This window comes from Pseudophryne corroboree, chromosome 6 (genome assembly GCF_028390025.1).
Source record: "Pseudophryne corroboree isolate aPseCor3 chromosome 6, aPseCor3.hap2, whole genome shotgun sequence".
Classification (NCBI taxonomy): Eukaryota; Metazoa; Chordata; class Amphibia; order Anura; family Myobatrachidae; genus Pseudophryne; species Pseudophryne corroboree.
Window position 1 is genome coordinate 222448081 of NC_086449.1, and position 15274 is coordinate 222463354.

General features: G+C 47.2%; 1 protein-coding gene across 1 annotated transcript in view; it reads left to right on the top strand.

Moving 5' to 3' along the window:
* Positions 1-8787: 8787 nt before the first annotated feature.
* The window catches only part of FAM174B (family with sequence similarity 174 member B), a 127889-nt gene continuing 121402 nt past the window's right edge, over positions 8788-15274 (top strand). Inside the window, exon 1 of the mRNA XM_063925733.1 lies at positions 8788-9338. Coding sequence (XP_063781803.1) covers positions 9058-9338 — 281 coding nt within the window. The 5' untranslated portion in view covers positions 8788-9057. The remainder of the gene's footprint in view (positions 9339-15274) is intronic.

Consider the following 15274-nt stretch of genomic DNA (forward strand, 5'->3'; position numbering starts at 1 on the left):
TATTCTAGCAGTGTACCAGATAAACAGATGCACACAGCCTTTATTCTAAGAAGGGAATGGAAGAAGGGAAAAAATACTTATTGAATATCATCCTCCTAAAACAAGCATGATGGATTTTTTTTACGCTTGTTTTCCCTTGAGGGAAATTCCTGATTCCCAGGCAACAATGTAACTCTGTGATGCAAATGTATTAAAAATATCACTAATTGTACCATAAGAAAAATATGGTCTGACCACATGAAACGATCAGCTTGCTATTTTAAAAAATGTTTTATGAGGGGTGTTACATGTAACTGATTGTTTAATACTTTCTGTCACTAAAATATGCCATAAGCCATGTTTAATTTGAAGCAGTGTGAAGCGGTCTGACTCTAGAACATGTATTATTCTCTTTGTAATTGTTTTCTATTAAAAGTTTCAATTGTTGTGACATTAATTAGGAATCAGCATTACACATCTCTTTGGCACTCTTTAGCAGTTACTAACAGAACACAAATGTGCAGTAACCTATAGCAACCAGACATTTGCTTCCACTGTCTACAGCTGGCCACATGTGTGGCCAAACTTGGTAAGATCCTGACAATCAAAACTTTAGTTAAGCAGCTTGTAGGGATAAGGAAAATTACCTACTTTTATTTTCTGTGTTATGGGAGATCCTGGAAGGGTGAGGCTGAGGTGGGAGGGGCAGACATGGCTTCAAGAATCATGCTATCATGGTTTCACCCTTGCAATGTAATGCCGCAGTTTTCAGCATTGCATCACATAGGGTTTGGCCACGAATATGCTATTCACAGTGAATAAGCGTCATCACGCAACCACCCACTTCAGTATTAGAAGTGGAATGATGCAGGAGGATTGAATACTTTCCTGGGATCCAGGAGAAGGGAGGGGGCAGCCAGGACAGCACAGCGCTGGGTGATGCAGGAGGCGTGGCTTGGAATAGGGGGTGTGATGAAGCGCAAGATTCTTGTGTGGGAGCGTGGCTGTGTGTTCACATCATCGAAGCCACGCCCCTCACTGTACAATGCCAAGATTACCAAGATTGTACAGTGGGGTATGTGGCTACAATGATGTGACTCAGTGCGATTCACATCATCAGCCTCCTGGTCCACCCATGTTACTCATTAAATGGGAAGGCTGGAAGACGGGGTAACCAAGGTTCAGGCAGCTCCGGGAGAATTGCCTACATTCCCATGGGGCCGGGAGTGCTACCCAATTTTCGGGAACCTCTTGGCAGTACAATGCATTTCCAACTATAGTATAGTGAAGCAGGTGCTGAGATAATGGCCCCATTTTCACCCTTTTTTTGTGCAGCCCTGCAGCTGCAAACACTGTACTATAAAGAGGTATTAAAAAACATGGGTGTCTCTCAGTGGCGAAGTTCCCATTAGGCATGGAATTAGGCAGGCGGGAGTTACTATTGTGCCTTGGGGTGTCCTCGCCTCTAAATCCGCCTCTGGTGCCCCTGGACCCAGAGGCCCATGTTTACTCTTCACACCCTGCACCCACTATAGATACTTGTCATAATATCCCTTTAATCCAAGACACCTATGATTTACACAGGTTCTGTGGCTGATTAGAACCAGGGGAAATGCAGCCTTGAATTTAGCCAGCCACAGAACTGTATAAATAATAAATGTCCTGGACTAAAGGGATATTATGGCAAACCTATATATATGTCACTGTAGTGAAGTGTATGGAGTACACTGCAGTTTATACTATAGCAGGGCCGGCTCCAGGCCTACTAGCACCCTGAGCGAAAACATGTAAAAGCGCGCCCCCCCCCATTATGCGCGCGCCGAAGGCGCGAGCGCTCCAAGAAAAGTGGGCGTGGCCTCTTGGAAAGTGGGCGTGGCCTCATAACTTCATATTATTAGACTATAAATAAATATGTTTTCACACCCCATCTACACACACAATTAGCAGCCTTACACATAACAGCCACAGTAGTGTTCCTTACACACAATGTCTCCAGCATAGTGTCAGATACACATAATGGCCCTCATTCCGAGTCGTTCGCTCGGTATTTTTCATTGCATCGCAATGAAAATCCGCTTAGTACGCATGCGCAATATTCGCACTGCGACTGCGCCAAGTAATTTAACAATGAAGATAGTATTTTTACTCACGGCTTTTTCATCGCTCCGGCGATCGTAATGTGATTGACAGGAAATGGGTGTTACTGGGCGGAAACACGGCGTTTTGTGGGCGTGTGGATGAAAACGCTACCGTTTCCGGAAAAAACGCAGGAGTGGCTGGAGAAACGGGGGAGTGTCTGAGCGAACGCTGGGTGTGTTTGTGACGTCAAACCAGGAACGACAAGCACTGAACTGATTGCACAGGCAGAGTAAGGTTGAAGTTACTCAGAAACTGCAAAGTAGTTTGTAATCGCAATATTGCGATTACATCGGTCGCAATTTTAAGAAGCTAAGATACACTCCCAGTAGGCGTAGGCTTAGCGTGTGTAACGCTGCTAAATTCGCCTTGCGACCGATCAACTCGGAATGAGGGCCAATGTCTCCAGTATAGTGCCAGATACACAATGTGCAGTGCCAGATAGACATGATATGCCCCCCAGCAGTGCCAGCTACACACACAATATGCCCCCCAGCAGTGCCAGCTACACAATAGTGTTCACTTTTTAGGGCAGGGAGGGCACATTTTTAAGTTTGGAGGGCAAAATGATGTACATACTGTAATGCTTGGTGCTCATCTACCTACATGGTAAAGCATGGACAGTGCGCGCCTTTTGGCGCGCAGCAAAAATTTGCTTCGTGGGGAAGGTGCGTGGCCACATAATAGTGGCAATTCGCATTACACCACACAGTAGTGCAGTTAATACACACTGCACCAGGTAGAACCTCCTAGACACTTTGCGCCAGGCAGAGCACGTTAGACACTTTGCGCCAGGCAGAGCACGTTAGACACTTTGCGCCAGGCAGAGCACGTTAGACACTTTGCCTAACCACAGACGCCTAGCGGGAACACTACATGATATGCTCCCCAGCCGTGCCAGCTACACATGACATGCCTCCCAGCAGTGCCAGCAACACATGACATGCCCCCCAGCAATGCCAGATACATAAATGGCCACACAGTGCCAGATATGTAGGTACAGAAAAGCCCCCACAGTGCTAGATAAATGCCCCCACAGTGCCAGATAAATGTCCCCACAGTGCCAGATAAATGCCCCCACAGTGCCAGATAAATGCCCCCACAGTGCTACATAAATGCCTCCACAGTGCTACATAAATGCCCCCACAGTGCCAGATAAATGTCCCCACAGTGCCAGATAAATGCCCCCACAGTGCCAAAATGTCCCCATAGTGCCAGATAAATGCCCCCACAGTGCCAGATAAATGCCCCCGCAGTGCCAGATAAATGCCCACAGTGCCAGATAAATGTCCCCACAGTGCCAGATAAATGCCCCCACAGTGCCAGATAAATGCCCCCACAGCCACAGTGCCAGATAAATATCCCCACAGTGCCAGATAAATGCCCACAGTGCCAGATAAATACCCCCAGTGCCAGATAAATGTCCCCACAGTGCCAGATAAATGTCCCCACAGTGCCAGATAAATGCCCCCACAGTGCCAAAATGTCCCCATAGTGCCAGATAAATGCCCCCACAGTGCCAGATAAATGTCCCCACAGTGCCAGGTAAATGCCCACAGTGCCAGATAAATGCCCCCACAGTGCCAGATAAATGCCCCCAGTGCCACAGTGCCAGATAAATGTCCCCACAGTGCCAGATAAACGCCCCCACAGTGCCAGATAAATGCCCCCACAGTGCCATCCATAAATGATTCACTTAGCCGCCCCCCCCAAATACCTGCGGCGTTGGAGGGGGAGGAGTACTGCTGTCCGGGTGCGGCAGTGCAGGTCCGGGTCCGGGTGCGGGGGTGCTGGCGGGCGGGCGGCCAGGAAGCCTCCAAGTCCAAGGTGCTTGAGTGCGCTGTGCACGCTGCGCGGCGCCGGCGTCTGACGTTAGACACCGGCGCCGCTTAGCGCGTATAGCGCACTCAAGTCACACGATGCTGCAGAGCAGGGCCGGCTCCATGTTCGAATATGGCAGCGCCAGCGCGCGGTGCCCATTAAGGGTGGCGCCCTGCGTGGCCGCTCTATTCGAACATGCCTAGAGCCGGCCCTGCACTATAGTATAGTGAAGTGTATACCAGTGGTTCCAAAACACGGTCCTCAAGGCACCCCAACAGTCCAGGATTTAGGTATATCCCTGCTTGTGCTTAGATGGTATAATCAAACTTTACTGAGGTACTAATTAAGTCCCTATGCCTAAGCATGGATGTCCTTAAAACCTGGACTATTGGGGTGCCTTGAGGATTGCATTTGGGACCTACTGGTGTACAATGATTAGATGACACAGCAGCACACCCACTGACATATCTATAGTAAATTCATGTTATGCGGTGTGCATAGGCACCTGGGACAAGGGCGTCTCCACCCTGCACCGAGATGTAGAGAACCCCCCCTTTTGCTGGCGACACCATAATTCATGTGGTATATTTGGAAAGATGGTGTCTGCGTTGGGCTCCTGAATGCCGGGATACCGACAGCCGGCATTATAACTACATCCTGTCTTCATAGGTGATAGCAAATACTCAGGGGACTGTGCTAGAGCCTTTACTAACTTATACATGCACCGTCTTCTGATATCTCACACAAGATGGAACTGTAGAGGGGCCCCGCTGCCCACACACAGCCCCCCTGGCATTTATATGCAGCTGAGCCCACAACCCACCCATACAGTGCCACTAAATATTACTGCATAATATTACATTGTATTCATTTAATTACTGTTTTTGTTGAAGATCCCTGGAGAATGAACAACACAAAGAGGAACTGCGAGAGTTCCGTTGTAAAAGGATGTACTGAGACAAATGAATTATCACATTTCTAATTTCTTATTAATACAAAATGAGGGGTCTTGTTATGAAACAGTTCATAATATGTAACATTTCCTAATCAATTACATTAAAAATGCTAGCAAATAATTCTAAAACATTTCTCTATATAAATACCAACAAAATAAAGTTAGGCAGTATGCACCTCAACTATATTCATTTTAACATACAGTAGCATGCAGTATATGTGCACATGACAGGTTCCACAGCTTTTCAATCTTTGCAACTTGTATATCCTGGTGTCATTTCATATATACAGTATTGTACCTGCGACTTGTTGATTGTCCTAGTGAAGCAGATGCTTACAGGAAACTGGAGGGCGCTTGAATTGAAAAGAAAAATTGTTGGGGTAAGGCGTATACGTGGTATAAACACAGTCTCGCCTGTGCCGTATCCTGTTACATACCTCCCAAATGTCCCGATTTTTACGGAAGTCGCATTTTTTGGGCAGTGTCCCGTTGTCCCACCCACGGGCAGCAGTGTCCCGCCGTGGGGTGTGTAGCTGGGAGGCTCCCTGTCACTCTGTTCTGCTTAGCAGAGCAGCAGTGAATAGATGCTGTACGCATGCAAACAGCATCTGTTACCCGAAGACAGAGAAGCTGGGGGCATGGTAGCAGCTCATAGGGCACTGGACATGCCCCCTTAGTGATGAAAACAGGAGGTGTGGCTCGCGGTTGCAGAATTCCTGGGAAGCCACGCCAAATTTTGTCATGGCCATGTCCCTTTTTTGGGCACGCGCGGCTTGCTAATCAGATGTTGGGAGGTATGCTGTTAGAATCTCTGACTCAGGGGATTATTCAGAGTTGTTAGCAGGGCCGTAACTAGGTGTGGGCGTATGGTGCGTTGCACACAGCACATTTGCACTGTGGGCGCACCATCAGCATCCACCCTGTTTGGCCGTCGCAAGCAGCAATGCTGAGCACAACCTAATATCATAGCAGCGTTGCGCTCAGCTCCTTCTATGCTGGACGCACAGCTGCTGATATACTTACAGGCGGCAGCAGCAGCCCTCCCCCTCTCCCTTGACTTCAGCAGCGCGGTGAACACACAGAGCAAGGACATGCCTCCGGCTCCTTCTGGCGGGTAGCTGCGCGGAGGATGGTAGAGCTTTAACTAGAGTGCTGCAGCAGCTCCATATCGCGTTACCCACATGAAGACATCCCCCGACACTGCCATGGCCGCCTGTACTCCGAAGAGCAGCTCAGGCCGTCAATGGGTCAGTGCTCTGCAGCAAGTCCTGAGAGGTGTTTACAGCAGCAGCCAGAGCTGGGAGGAGGGGATACTTGCGGTGGCAGGTCCATGGAGGGGTGGTTGGGATATTGTAGCTGGCTGGGCAGTAACTGTCTCCACTGACTGTGTGTCTCTCACATGTCTCGGGTGCTGACAGGGGGGGTCACAGGCAGAACTGCCATCAGAAACTGCGGGGCCCGGGACTGACAAAATAGGCAGAGCCCCCCCCCCCCCCCCCTCACTGTAGAATAACACCAATTAACACGTGTGTATGTGTGTGTGTGTCTGTGTGTGTGTGTATTATATAAACACACATGCATGCATACATACATGTGCGCTGTCTGTAGGGCCCGGGATGCTGATGCCTCTGCCTGCCCGCCTCCATCCCGCTGTTCTGCTGCTCTCCTCTGTCTTCCTGCAGCTGTATTGAAAATGTCCCTCCCAAAATGTCCCGCGACACAGAGGGCTCCTCTAGTATCTTGAATAACTGTCTCCTCTGTGGCGGCGGCCATTTTGGGAGGGAAGTTTTCAATACAGAGCTGCTGGAGGGTCGGAGGACAGCGGCAGAACAGCGGGGACAACCGCAGAATGGCGGGGACGGCAGCGGGCGAGCAGGTGGCTGCATGAGCATCCCGGTCCCTCCTCTCTCTCTGTCAGAGAGGCTGGGCCCAGGACAGCAGTGTCCCCAGCACCCCCCTGATGGCGGCCCTGGTCACAGACAAGTATAATTCTTTCACTTTCTTTCTCTCTCTCTCTCTCTGACTCTGCCTGTCTATATGTAAAAAGGGGGATTCTGCCTGCAGTAATGAGTAAAAAGGGGACTCTGCCTGCCGTAATGTGTAAAAAGGTGGACTCTGCCTGCCTGATTTTTAAAAGGGGACTCTACCTGCCATACTGTGTAAAAAGGGACTCTACCTGCCGTAATGTGTAAAAGGGAGCACCGTCTGCTGTAATGTGTAAAAAGGGGCCATGTGGCCCCCTTCCCCATGAAGCCACTCCCCCATATCTTATATGGGGTGGGGGGGGGGCACCGATGCGGTTTTTTTCACATAGTGCTAAAATGTCTAGTTACGGCACTGGTTGTAGCACACCAAAAAAGTTAGCAATTGGGCAAAACCATGTGCACTGCAGGTAGGGCAGATGTAACATGTGCAGGGAGATTTAGATTTGCGTGGGTTATATTGTTTCTGTGCATGGTAAATACTGGATGCTTGATTTCTACACTGCAATTTAGATTTCAGTTTGAACACACCCCACCTATAGTGCACATGGGAGGTCATTCCGAGTTGTTCGCTCGCAAGGCGATTTTAGCAGAGTTGCTCACGCTAAGCCGCCGCCTACTGGGAGTGAATCTCAGCATCTTAAAATTGCGAACGAAGTAATCGCAATATTGCGATTACACACCTCGTAGCAGTTTCTGAGTAGCTTCAGACTTACTCGGCATCTGCGATCAGTTCAGTGCTTGTCGTTCCTGGTTTGACGTCACAAACACACCCAGCGTTCGCCCAGACACTCCTCCGTTTCTCCGGCCACTCCTGCGTTTTTTCCGGAAACGGTAGCGTTTTTTCCCACACGCCCATAAAACGGCCTGTTTCCGCCCAGTAACACCCATTTCCTGTCAATCACATTACGATCGCCAGAACGATGAAAAAGCCGTGAGTAAAATTACTAAGTGCATAGCAAATTTACATGGCGCAGTCGCAGTGCGGACATTGCGCATGCGCATTAAGCGGAAAATCGCTGCGATGCGAAGATTTTTACAGAGCAAACAACTCGGAATGAGGGCCATGGTTTTGCCCAATTGATAACTTTTTTGGTTTGCTAACAAACCTGAATAAGACCCTCAATTAGGTTTCTCTGCAGAGCAGTCACTTTAAGTTGGGTTCTATTGCATAACTTGGGCGGAGTCAAAATCTACAGAATCTTGATCGGAACACCAACTTTTAGTGCGCCAAGAAGCGTCTGTTTTTTCCTTTATTGCTCCTCTCCCTGATGTCACATTGAGATCATACATGTCTCAGTTTCTTTCTAGGTCACTAAGCTATACAATAGTGAAAACACGATCCAAAGTCACCCAGTACTTTTTGCATGATGCTGAAATGAACATGCAGACAAAAATTCACATTTTTTGTTTTTCGTCTCCATATTTCATAAACAGTTCCTAGAGGTATATTTCTCAAAACACAATTGCTACGTACAGACACAACCTTAACAGTTTTATTACATGTATAGATATACAACCACATTTTTTTTTCAGTATTTGTCGATATATGGTCTGATAGCTTATTTTTTCGATATTCAACAACTGTGAAAGATTTGGAAGCTGTGGTGTATATATATGTATATATATATATATATATATATATATATATATATATATACATACATACACACACACATATATAAACCTAATGACATTTATAAACCATAGTTCTCTGTAGCAGAAGGCAATATTTTTACCGATCTGATGTTTCTTTTTTTTTTAAAGATGAAAATGTGTATTTATTGTATGTCAGCAAACGACTGTCTGTTAGCAACCCCAGCAGCGCTGTATGAAACACAATCTGACAGTAGTGATGATTATCTGCAACACTACAGAAAGTCAGTCCATTAGGTAGGGACAGGGGAGGTGTGACAGCCTGATAGGGGGGAAATCTGTCAGTTCCCAAACTTCCAGCCCTCCCATGTGTGTCCTTCATCAAATGATTCACTGCAACGTGGTGCAAGAACCCTTCCGGGTTCCCAATCCTATTTCCTGCACCGTGCGAGCTGAGCAGCTGCAGCCAGCCGTGGAGAGGCTCCTGTAACCGGGGAGCGCAACACACAGAGTCGCGGCAGGGGATCCAGGCATCGGGGGGCGCACAGGGCACAGTCACCCAGCAGGAACCATCAGCCACCGCAGAAAATGAGAGCTCTCCTGCTGACCCTGCTGGGCTGCCTGCTGCTGGCATGTGATGCCATGGGCAGCTCCATGTACAGACGGGAGCTGGGCAGACTCCCCTCTACTACAGCCAGCAATGTCATCCACAACACCACCCAGGTGCCCTCTGCCCAGGGCAACGACACCTCCAAGGTGACCCGCTTTCATAGCATTGAGCAGTACATGCCTACCATCAAAAGCGTGTTCATCTTCGTGTGCGGCTTCAGCACTTTCCTCATCGCCTGTCTCATCGTCAAGATCTTCAGGTACCTCCTCCTGTCTGTGTGTGCTGCTGGGAGGGGGCCCCTCATAGGGGCCACAGAGTGTTTTAGCTCTGCAGCTAAGAATCTAGGGGTCTTTAATTCACCTGTGCTCAAGCAGGGCATCACCATCTGTGCTCAGACTCAAACCTGGTGTCATTCACTTCTGCTCAAGTAGGGCATGTTCACCTGTGCTCGGACATCGGGCTGGTGTCCTGTATGCGATATGTTACATTGTGATAACAAATTTGTCAGTGTTTTTAGTTTATACTGAACTACATACAGTATGTAGAGCCAAATGCAGGGCTTACAGCAAATACAATTATGCTTCCCATATACAGAGGATATTCTCATTTTCTCTCGCTCTCTCTCTCCTGGCCTGTCATTCAGCTCTAATATACTGTTGCAGGCTTCTCTTTATTTCTCTGTAGTGTTAAAATCCTGTAATACTTAAGTGACTTTGTAGCCAAACTAGTACATGTATTATTTCCTTATTTTTCCCCTCTATAGTTTAAGAAAATGCCTAATAATAGATTTTATATAGCAGTAGGCAGTGACATATCCCCCTCCCAAATTGCACATTGTGTAGGAAGAGTGTAGTGTATGTGAGATAGAGAGAGATATTATATATATATATATATATATATATATATATATATATATATATTAAAATCCTAGTATAGAGCGTGCCCTGTGTAGGGTGGAACATCTGTTGAACAAAGTTATTGCAGATCGATATCTTGTGCTGTGTGTGACTGATCCTATAGTCTGTCTGTTGTCCTAAGCAAACACTGGAGAACTTTGAATAATGAGTGTGGTACATTGTATCTACCATTGCAAGCTATTTACATGTTTTATGAATAGCTATTGTTTTACAGTCTGCAAGTGTGTGGAGGTGTAATGTTACTTTTAGAAGAAACTGAGATATTTAGGGGGTATTTACAGGCTGTGTTTGAAAAATGACAGGTGCTGGTTGGTTGGTACCTTATCATTCTCTATTTTATCTCTCTCCAAGCTTTGATAAACCCCCCCCCCCCCCCCTTCTTTAGAGGTAAAGATAAATTATTACAATTTAAGGATTGGATATAGCACTTTTATTCACAAAATATATCCGTGCATAGGCTACCAACATCTAAAATAACACTCTTACTATAATTCCTATGTTATAACGCCTTCATCCACTCACCTCTTTTTAATTGTCATGGTCAGTAAACTGGTTGACCAATGAATGCATTTTTTTGCAACTTTTGTATTTTTTCCTTCTTGATTTATGCTGCCATTTTTTTAAGTCACTGATCGGTAACGCATACCCAACCCACTGTAGCATACCTTTGTTATATTCCTGGGTTTATTAACCCATTAAATGCATTGCTCTTGCTGCCTTCTATGTGGTTTAGAGTAGGTTATAAAGTTTAAAAATCTTTGCACTAAATTTCCTGGTCAGAATCCGCTCTGTTGCAAAACTGAAGTTAGTCTTCCCAAACATTTGCTTTTTTTTTTTTAATGATTGTTTTAATATATATGTGGATTAACCTTAGTGTACGTTTAAGCAAGTTAAGCCAACACATTTTTTTCCCCTCTATCTCCTACGGTCCTTGTTGTTGTGTTACATTTTGCTATGGGCAAGTGTAGTGGGCGTTTGCATTATTTTTGCATTTGATTGAGTACCCCCCATGCATAGGAGTACTGTGGAATAACATAATGGGCATAATGGTAAAATTCTGCTATCCTATAGTATCCCACCTGTTCCTGTTTGCAGAAGAAAAAGATGCACAGTGCTAATAAAGTGTGCGTAGGGAAGAAAGGACAATATGTACATTGCAGTCAGCTGACACAACTATAGATAGTAGCTGTGGTTGGCATAAGGGGCCGCTAACACACACACACACACTACATAACATGTCTGCTCATTGTTCAGTCTTGGCAAGTGTTTCAACTACACGTTTGTTAGAAAGCAAACTGAAATGGAGTATGCTCCTCCTAGTGCACGCAGCTCCTCTAACCAACTTTCTTCAACAGCCCACATCAGATATAGCCTTATCGAGGATCTTCTATCTGCAAGGAGTACTGGCACCTTCAAAATAGCAGGGCACTCCCTACCTTTCTAATAAGATTACGTTAGAATACTCATCTCATTTAAGAATTTTCGCTAACCATGAAATTTTTTTTTTTTTGCTCCCATTCTAACAGTCCATAGTGGTTTCAGATGTTCTTCATCAGCCCAAAAGATCACATTGATAGCAATGACTGGTCATCACTGACTTAGCGCATTTTTGCACAATCAGTTCTAAGACTTTTATTTTTAATGATTTATTAACAGTTTCTTATATAGCGCAGCAAATTCCGTTGCGCTTTACAATTGGAAATAACAGTGATATAACGAAACTGGGTAATAACAAACAGTCATAGAGGTAGGAAGGTCCTGCTTGCAAGCTTACAATCTATAGGGTAATAGCACCTATCCTTGTGTATCCATGCCTATCTATTGCATAGTTGTCCGCCAGATTGCAAAGGTTCTTGGTGGGCTGTATGATATGGTCATACAGCAATGATGATCCGGGGTCGAGAGGAAGGGAAAGTGAAGAACGAGAAGACATGTGAAGATATAGTGTTCACGCTAGTCTTCTTTCACGGGGCGCTGCGCCCTGCCCCTTTTCTGAGTGACAGAATGCGCCCTGCCCGTTTGTGCCCATCCTGCTGATTACTAAAGGACTGCCTACTCACCGCCGTGCCGGGCACGCGCTCACTCCTCCCTGCCGCAATGTCACTCCTCCCCGCCGCTCTGTCACGCCTCTCCGCCGAGCTGTCACTCCCCCCTGCAGCTGCCTTAAACTTTTCGCGCTGATGTGCTGGCTGAAGGCAACACTGTAGGCAGCTGGGAATCTGGTAAGATGAGGAGGGCTGGGTTTGCTTCTCTCGCCGAGACAAACACAGCCCTCCCTCCTCTGTGTACATGACCCTATAAAAGAGGACCCCGGGGAGGATCAGTGTGGTGGCCATTTTCATCCAGCTCCGCGGTGTGTGAGGGGGGACCAGCGCGATCATTCCCGCAGCATCAGCCCCCAGTAAATAAAATTGGCACAAAAAAAGCGGAGAGCAGCTCTGTACAGCATTGCATTTCAAGGGGGAACTAGTAGGTACTAATTACCCGGGTTTGTGAAAGGGGCCCGGGTCCGCCGTCCCCCCCATCCCCAGGAACAGTGGGGCCAGGTCAGGGTGTCTCCTCTGCCTATGCTGGAGGGATGATGAGCATTCATACTGATCACCCCCCTAAGTGTCTCAATAGGGTTTATATAGTTTAATAAACTATATAAACCCTAATGAGACACTTCAGAAATAACCTGGCAGCACATCATATCTTAAATTTACATGTGCTGTCAGATTGAAGCGAAGGTGTCCCAAGATGGTTTATATAGCATAATGTATGCTATATAAACCATCCTGGGACACCTTCGCTTCAATCTGACAGCACATTTAAACTTAAGATACAATGTGCTGCCAGTTTAATTCTGAAGTGTCTCAATAGGGTTTATATAGCAACATTTTGCCCTTCTAAATTAAAATGTGCCCTCCCGAATCAAAAATGTGCCCTACCTGGTGCAGTGTGTCTCAGTGCTCTCTGCCTGGTGCAGTGTTTCTCAGTCATCTCTACCTGGTGCAGTGTGCCTCAGTCGTCTCTACCTGGTGCAGTGTGCCTCAGTGCTCTCTACCTGGTGCAATGGGTATAACATGCTCTACCTGTCGCAGTGTGTATAGGAGGTTCTACCTGGTGCAGTGTGTATTAGCTGCACTACTGTGTGTTGTAATGTGAATTGCCACTATTATGTGGCCACGCCCCTTCCCCACGAAACAATGCCCCTAAATTTCTCTAACGTCCTAAGTGGATGCTGGGGACTCCGTAAGGACCATGGGGAATAGCGGCTCCGCAGGAGACTGGGCACATCTAAAGAAAGCTTTAGGACTATCTGGTGTGCACTGGCCCCTCCCCCTATGACCCTCCTCCAAGCCTCAGTTAGATCTCTGTGCCCGAACGAGAAGGGTGCACACTAGGGGCTCTCCTGAGCTTCTTAGTGAAAGTTTTAGTTTAGGTTTTTTATTTTCAGTGAGACCTGCTGGCAACAGGCTGACTGCATCGAGGGACTAAGGGGAGAAGAAGCGAACTCACCTGCGTGCAGAGTGGATTGGGCTTCTTAGGCTACTGGACATTAGCTCCAGAGGGACGATCACAGGCCCAGCTTGGATGGGTCCCAGAGCCACGCCGCCGGCCCCCTTACAGAGCCAGAAGGCAGAAGAGGTCCGGAAAATCGGCGGCAGAAGACGTCCTGTCTTCAACAAGGTAGCGCACAGCACTGCAGCTGTGCGCCATTGCTCTCAGCACACTTCACACTCCGGTCACTGAGGGTGCAGGGCGCTGGGGGGGGGGGGGGGGCGCCCTGAGACGCAATAAAAAACACCTTGGATGGCAAAAAATGCATCACATATAGCTCCTGGGCTATATGGATGCATTTAACCCCTGCCAGAATATACAGAAAAACGGGAAGATAAGGCCGCCGATAAGGGGGCGGATCCTATCTCCTCAGCATACTGGCGCCATTTTCCCTCACAGCTCCGTTGGAGGGAAGCTCCCTGGCTCTCCCCTGCAGTCACTACACTACAGAAAGGGTTAAAAAAGAGAGGGGGGCACTAATTAGGCGCAGTATTAACTATACAGCAGCTATAAGGGGAAAAACACTTATATAAGGTTATCCCTGTATATATATAGCGCTCTGGTGTGTGCTGGCAAACTCTCCCTCTGTCTCCCCAAAGGGCTAGTGGGGTCCTGTCCTCTATCAGAGCATTCCCTGTGTGTGTGCTGTATGTCGGTACTTTTGTGTCGACATGTATGAGGAGAAAAATGATGTGGAGACGGAGCAGATTGCCTGTAATAGTGATGTCACCCCCTAGGGGGTCGACACCTGAGTGGATGAACTGTTGGAAGAAATTACGTGACAGTGTCAGCTCTGTATAAAAGACAGTGGTTGACATGAGACAGCCAGCTACTCAGCTTGTGCCTGTCCAGACGTCTCATAGGCCGTCAGGGGCTATAAAGCGCCCGTTACCTCAGATGGCAGATATAGACGCCGACACGGATACTGACTCCAGTGTCGACGGTGAAGAGACAAATGTGACTTCCAGTAGGGCCACACGTTACATGTTTGAGGCAATGAAAAATGTTTTACACATTTCTGATAATACGAGTACCACCAAAAAAAGGGGTATTATGTTCGGTGAGGCTAAACTACCTGTAGTTTTCTGAATCTGAGAAATTAAATGAGGTGTGTGATGATGCGTGGGTTTCCCCCGATAACAACTGATAATTTCTAAAATGTTATTGGCATTATATCCTTTCCCGCCAGAGGTTAGGGTGCGTTGGGAAACACCCCCTAGGGTGGATAAACGTTCACACGCTTGTAAGGGCTCTAACCTCTCCTGAGATGGCCGCCCTTAAGGATCCTGCTGATAGAAAGCAGGAGGGTATCCTAAAATGTATTTACACACATACTGGTGTTATACTGCGACCAGCAATCGCCTCAGCCTGGATGTGCAGTGCTGGGTCGGCGTGGTCTGATTCCCTGACTGAAAATATTGATACCCTAGATAGGGACAGTATATTTTTGCCTATAGAGCATTTGAACGATGCATTTCTATATATGCGTGATGCACAGCGGAATATTTGCCGACTGGCATCAAGTATAAGTGCGTTGTCCATTTCTACCAGTAGAGGGTTATGGACACGTCAGTGGTCAGGTGATGCGTATTCCAAATGGCATTTGGAAGTATTGCTTTATTAAGGGGAGGAGTTATTTGGGGTCGGTCTTTTAGACCTGGTGGCCACGGCAACAGCTGGGAAATCCACGTTTGTACCCCAGGTCGCCTCTCAACATGAGAAGACGCCGTATTAT